At 23.2% G+C, this 7,107-nt stretch overlaps 1 protein-coding gene and 1 non-coding gene across 2 annotated transcripts; one reads left to right on the top strand and one right to left on the bottom strand.

Moving 5' to 3' along the window:
* Window positions 1-584: 584 nt before the first annotated feature.
* Phum_PHUM252020 (46 kDa FK506-binding nuclear protein, putative) lies at window positions 585-2,272 on the bottom strand (the record flags this gene model as incomplete). Its single annotated transcript, XM_002426354.1, has 6 exons — window positions 585-701; window positions 785-925; window positions 1,008-1,148; window positions 1,220-1,369; window positions 1,451-1,635; window positions 2,230-2,272. 6 exons carry the CDS (start codon window positions 2,270-2,272, stop codon window positions 585-587), a joined length of 777 nt encoding a protein of 258 aa, XP_002426399.1.
* A 725-nt stretch (window positions 2,273-2,997) lies between these two features.
* Window positions 2,998-3,069, top strand: Phum_PHUM252010. Its single transcript has one exon. It is a non-coding gene; the product is annotated as a tRNA-Thr (tRNA).
* Window positions 3,070-7,107: the final 4,038 nt, after the last annotated feature.

The following is a 7,107-nucleotide window of genomic DNA, read 5'->3' as shown; positions in this document are numbered from 1 at the left end:
TACAAAAAAAAAAAAATCAATGGTAATAATAATAATAATAATAATAATAACTTTTTTCTTGATATTAGTCTTTAGTTCCATTTAGTAACTTTGTAAAATTAAAAAGAAACAAAAGTGACAAAACAATAAAAAAAAAAAAAAACTTTGAGATTTGGCACCTTTTAATACATCAAATTCCCACCTCCCCTTACCCCCCACCCCCACCCCCCACCCTCGTACCCTTTATCATATTTTGGCAAGTTTAGATGTCAAACTCAATTCTGTCACATTTAATACATTAATTAAGGGTTAATAATTTTTTTTATTTCATTGAAAAAAAAAAAAGAAAAAAAATGTTTGCATTAATATGCTAAATGCAATTATTGGTCAAGTGTTATTCTGGTTATTTTAATAAAAAAAAAAAAAACTAAATCGGTTTTGTTTCAAGTGCAAAATACTATGTTACACACATTTACGTAAACAAAATATTATTATTATTATTATTATTTCTGTCACTTTCATTTTTCCTCTTTGAGATTAACAAATAAGTAATATATAATTAAACATTTAAATCGAATATAGTAAATGATGATATTTAAATTGTCTTATGATTTAAAATGATTTTTGAGGTATTTCATCATGCTGAAGGCCCTGAATCTTTTGATTCCTATTACTTTGAACAAATCATTGTCGCAAATGGCGTACTGTTTATTCTCAGGATCCTAATTAAAAAAAAAAATTAATCAAGTTTAATTATATTATTATTATTATTAATGTTGTTGTAAAGAAAAGAAAAAACGCTCACATATAGATCTCTTTCCTTTATTATTTCCCAAATTTTCTTAACAACTTCATGCCTAGGCATACTGTCCCTTCCAACTAGTTTTGCCAATTCTGGACTCAAATTACACGGTTTGGTATATCCACTTTTAGCTCCACCCCTTTTCTAAAAAAAAAAAAAAAAAAATTATTTTACCATGTGAAACGTTCATTCCTTAATGTAATTTATTATGATGGTCGATACTCACTGCACCACCTCCTCCTTTTTTTTTATTTTTACCCCAGTCTTCATCTGAATCATTATCGGATCCCTTTTTTTTTTTCTTACCAGCTCCCTTTTTCTGAGTTGTTTTTGCTTTTTTTTTTGGTCCATATTCTTCTTCGTCATCCTTAAACACAAAAAAAAATGTACTCGATTTTACAAAAACAATTGACAAATTCATTTCATTCAACTACTAACATCATCGGATGCTTCTTCACTATCACTCCCTTTATTATTTTTATGCGGTCTTTTCTTTCTGTCTTTGTGTTTATCTTTTTCAGCTTCTTCATCATCATAGTCTTCATCGTCATCATCATCTCCACCATTTTCTTCTTCACCATCATCTTCCTAAAAATTAAATAATTAATACATAAATCATTCTTGTTTTTTTTTTGCAAATCGATAATCATTTAAAAAAATAATCATTACATCTTCATTTTCGCTTTCAGTTTTTTTCGATTTTTTATTTCCAGATGTTGTTTCTTTTAAAAATTCCATAACTAAATCATCGACAACTTTTTTCTGATCTGTTAAATCCACTTCTAACTTTTCTTCGAGTTGTTGTCGAACTTTTTTAGCTGACATCTTAGTGAGATCAGCATTTTTTAAAATAGCTAAATGAAAAAAAAAATTTTATATGTGGATTAAATAAGTAATAATATAAATTTATATAATTAAAAATTTCAGGTATAAAACAAAAAGGAATATGAATTTAATATATAAAATTATTTTTTTTGGGAAGGGGGAGGGGGGGATAATATATATATTTTAAAATGTAAACAAAATTAACGGATAGCAGCCATTATTATTATATCTACTTCACGCTTATTATGGAACATATAAATTCATAAAGCGTTTATTTAAGATATTTAAATAAAATTTCATATTAAATAAACAATCATAACGATTAATAATAGAAATGGATAAGATTTTCTTATTAACGATCGATTAATAATAAAAAATTAAAAGAAGGGGAAAAAAAAAAAAAATTTTTCTCATAGAAGCGACGAGAAAGCGTCATCATCAAATCGAATCTATTCAAATCGTTTTTTTTTTTTTTTTTTTTTTTTTAATCAAAACTAAATTTAAAATTATAGGTTGTTAACGGGATGAATGAGGTTATAAATATGAAAAAAAAATAATTACCGTTAATTTTTACACGAAAATAATAATTAAACAAATTTATTTTCAATGAATTTATCACTTACCGGTAATTTCCTTACGGAGTTTGTCTTTAGGAACGTCTGCCATTTTTCTAATGGGGGAAGAGTAGTAAATTTACAGTTTTGCCAACTTAAAAAGCTTCATTTTTTTTTTTTTTTTTTTTGTAACGACATTTTTGTTTGACTCGATTTGAATTGTGAAAAAATGATTTTTTTTCTTATTTATCGTTAAATAATTGTTCTATAAGGGTTTTTATTTTATTTCAGGATAATTTCTTAACGAAGTAAATTGGATAATAATGTGTTAATAATATTTAATTAATAAAAAATAGTGAGTTTAATAAAAAAGTTGTGATTATATTTGTGTGTGTGTGTGTGTGTCAGTTTTAAGAATTTTTTGTATTCTCGCGGCGGGAAAGTGATCGTTTACACAATAATATTGTTATATTCTTATTTATAAGTGAAAATTAAGTGTTTAATCTTTAAATAATAGTTTTTATTAATAAAAAAAAAAGTTAAAAAGTGTAAAAGTGATCGTTAAAGTTTTAATAAAGTGAATAATTTTAAAGTTTTATGTTAAAAGTGTTTAAAACTCAACACACAGAGGATAAAATTTCACAAGGTAAATAAATAACAATTTATTAATTATTTCATCGAACGTTATTATTATTATTATTATTAATGTTTTTTTCCCATTTATTCATAAAACGTAAGTTTTTTTTTCTCGAAAATATCATCATTCGATAATTATTGGTTAAATATGAGAAAAACATTTTTTTTGTAAAATTATATCATACCTGGAAGTCTTTAATAGCCTTCTTAGCTCAGTGGTAGAGCACTGGTCTCGTAAACCAGGGGTCGTGAGTTCAAACCTCACAGGAGGCAGGTTTTTTTTTTTTTTTTTTTTTAAATAATTAATAAATTTTTTTTTTTTTAACGTTTTTTATAACCGAAAATAATAATAATAATGATAATAAAAATACGCATTTAATTCACATTTTAATTACCGTCGTAAAAAATATATTACAATCGAGAAAAAAAATCATTATATCATTATTATTTTATAAACAATTATTTAAAAAAAAAAAAAAATTTTAATTACGTTAATTATAATACGTTATTTATCTTTTTAAGAAGGTTAAATTTAACAGACGAAACATCCTTGAACTTTAACAAAATGGAGGGGGGAGGGGGAAGGAGGGAAATGCCAATTTAAATTTTCTTTAAAAAAATTTTTTTTTTTTTGCATTCAAACCTTTTCCTTAACAAAAAAAAAGGAATTTTTAAATCGTTTCTCGAAGGAAATAATAATAATAATAATAATAATAATAATAATAATAATAATAATAATAATAATAATAATAATAATAATAATAATAATAATAATAATAATAAAGGTTAAAATCAAATAAAATTAATTAATTAAATCTCGTTAGAGATCGATTACTCGATTGTTTCGATAAAATTTTTTTTTTTGAAAAATTAATTTTTTCGTTGTTGTCGTTGTCGTTGTTGTTTACAAATCCGAAAAAAGTTTTTATAAAATCCGAAAGATGGCAGTGCACTCAATTTCGCAATCAATTTTTCATTATTATTATTATTAACATTTTTTTAATAATAACTTATTAATATTTTATTTTATTATTTAAATAAATAATTTTTATTTTACAATTACTCAAAAATATCTCATTATTATTATTATTATTATTTATTTATTTATTTTAAAGATAACATTTAATGTCAAAGCTCATAACTTTCAAGTAATAATATATGAATCGATCACACACACACACACACACAACTAATGAATGAATTTTTTTTTTTTAATTTTAACAATTTTTAAGCAGACGAAATTTTACAAATAATAATAATAATAATAATTGAGATAAATGTTGAAGGATATTTAAAAAAATTGTTGTCGTTGTTTAAGAAAAGAAAAAAGAAATAGTTTTGAAAAAGTGTTAGAAATAATGAACAATGAGTAATAAAACAATTGAATTTTATTAAAATAAATAAATTCTCACGGGTATATATATATATAAATAATATAAATAAATTGATTATTCGTCCTAGATAAGAATAAAATAAATAAATAAATAGAATAAGGACAGTAAGGTTGTGCATTAACAAACTCTAACAACAACAACAACAATCGATTTGTCACTGCGTTTGTTTTCATCAATTTTTTATTTTTTTTAAATATCCAGGGAGGAGCAGGGGGTGAAAAATTTAGTTTTTGTATAATATTTAATAATTCCCCCATACCCCGTTTCCCCTCCCTCTCTCTCTCCCCATCCCCTCCAACCCGACCTTGTTTGACTAACCTGATTTAAAACATACCGAAAATCATTTTCATTTCAGTACAAAAAAAAAAAAAAAATAGAAAATTTAAAAAGGGTAATGACACGCGGTGGTTAAATAATAATAATAATAATAATAAAAATAATAATAATAATAAAGAAAATAAAAGCAATTAAGATTTTAAACGGTTTATAAGATTAGATTGAGTTTAATATTTTTTAAAATTATTGCCATTTTTAACGAGTCATTAATTGTGTTATATTGATTATTATTATTATTATTATTATTATTATTATTATTTTTCTTATATGGAGTAAACAAAATTCGTAACTAATTATACGCCTATGTAAAAAAAAAAAAAATTGATAAAGAACATGATGGATTTATATATATATATATATTATTATTATTTCCTGGATATGCCAATTTTAACAATCACCCCCTCTTCCCTTTCCCCTTTCCCCACCTCAGTTAAAAATCCTTTTGTTGTTGTTGTTGTGCAATAAAAGGGATTTTATTTATGTAACAATAATAATAATAATAATAATTTTTAATGTATTTTCAATCACGTATGAATAGAATATACTTTAGGTATACATATATTTCTCGATGGGTTTTTGTATTTTAAAAATAAATACATAAGAAAAAAACTTTTACTTTATATAAATAATGATAATGATAATAAGAGTAATTGTAAAATTTTTTTTTTAAAGGATTAATGTATTACCTTATAAAGTATTGTTATTTTTTTTTGTTTTAAATCGGTAAAAATAATTTCGATCGTCCGATAAAAAAAAAAAAAAAATGACTCTTTTGGAATTTAAAGGTGTGGTTTTTTGTTAAAATAATCGTTTAAAAACATCAAAGAGATTAATCTCTCTCTCTCTCTCTCTCTCTCTCTCTCTCGTAAAAAAAAACTTGCATCTTATGTGTGTGTGTAAAGAAGATGTATGTGGTAACGCCCTAAAAAATTAAAAGAAGAAGAAAAAAAATTTAAATTTTTTTTTTTTTAGCGGGTTAAAAAAAAAAAAGAAATTTTTTATAATGAGGAATAAATAAAATAAAAAAGTGTGTGTGTGTGTTGGGGTGTCTAATGTATAAAAATTGGCACATTAAACAAATAAACAATGGGTGATAGTTATCATTATTATTATTATTATTATTGTAATAGTAAACAAAATCATTGAAAAAAGGGTTTGTCAAATGGGTAGCGTTAAATTTATTATTATTATTATTATTTTTGAGGATTTTTAATTTTTTTTTTTGGTTGGTTGGTTGGTTGGTACCACCTTGTTAAAAGGAAAAAGTTTGTTCGAAAATTATTATTATTATTATTATTATTATTATTATTATTATTATTATAATTATTATTATTATTATTATTATTATTATTATTATTATTAGGGTAATGTAATAAAAAGAAAGAAAGACTTTTTATTAGAAAAAAAAAATTGATTTCGATCGATATTGAAATTTCATTCCAAAAAAAAAAAAAAATTTTTCCTTTTCGTTTCCCAGGAAAAAAAGGAGGAGGGGAGGGGGGAAGGAAATTTTTTTTTTAATTAATAAAAAAATAATAATAATAATAAGAAAGAAAAAAAATTTATATATATAGCGTAAAATTAAATTTCTCGATGAAAAAAAAAAGAAAAAAAGAAAAAAAGTAACTTGATGAATGCTCCCACCCCAAAGATCTCATCCCCCTACTTTTTGTGATTTCTTTTTACCCCATTTTAACCTCCACCTTTTCCCAAGTAAAAAAAATTCTTCTTTTTTCCACCCACCTATTCTTCTCCCTCCCCAACTTTTTCCCTTTCGCGATCTTATGACGTATAACAAAAATTTTCTACAAATTATTTTAATTATTAATAATGATAATATTTATATGTATATACGAATTTGTGTGTGTGCGTGCGCGTTTTGCAATAGATTGTTTTGCTAATTAAGAAAATCGAGATTAATTTATTATTATTATTATTATTATTATTATTGAAAAAAAAAAAAAATTTTGTAACGAATTTTAATTTTAATTTTTTTTTTTTTATTTATTTCGTCACGGTCTGTATGAAATCATTCAATGGAATAGTTTTTTTTTTTTTTTTTTTTTTTTTTTAATAATAAAAATATACGTTCATTGATTTGTGATAATAAATGTTCCATAATAACAACTGATAGGAGTTGAATTTAAAATTTACGGTGATAACAGGATAATGATAACAAAAAAAAAAAAAATTAAATTTCTTTTTATTATTATTATTATTGACGGAGTCGTTTTTTTTTTTTTTTTTTTTTTCGTTTACGTTTAAAAGTTTAAACGCCCGCTAAAAGAAAATTTAAGTTACTTTATTAATAATAATAATAATAAGCAAACGAATAAATTGAAAAAAAAAGGGGGGGGGAAGAAAACCCATCGGAAAAACGTATCAATCAAATTTAAAATGTTTAAACGTGGAACTAATTTTGGCGTCAGATTGGTGAGACTGAGCGACAACTGAAATTCATTTCCACGACTAATCAACCTTACATTAAAGTAAAGAATGAATAAAAAAAAAAAAGGCGCCAAATTTAAATTTAAATAATAAACTACGTTGCGTTTTATTTTATAAAAAAAAAAAAAATTCG

Source organism: Pediculus humanus, genomic scaffold (assembly GCF_000006295.1).
Source record: "Pediculus humanus corporis 1103172107623 genomic scaffold, whole genome shotgun sequence".
Classification (NCBI taxonomy): domain Eukaryota; kingdom Metazoa; phylum Arthropoda; class Insecta; order Psocodea; family Pediculidae; genus Pediculus; species Pediculus humanus.
This window is presented reverse-complemented; position numbering and strand designations above follow the sequence as displayed.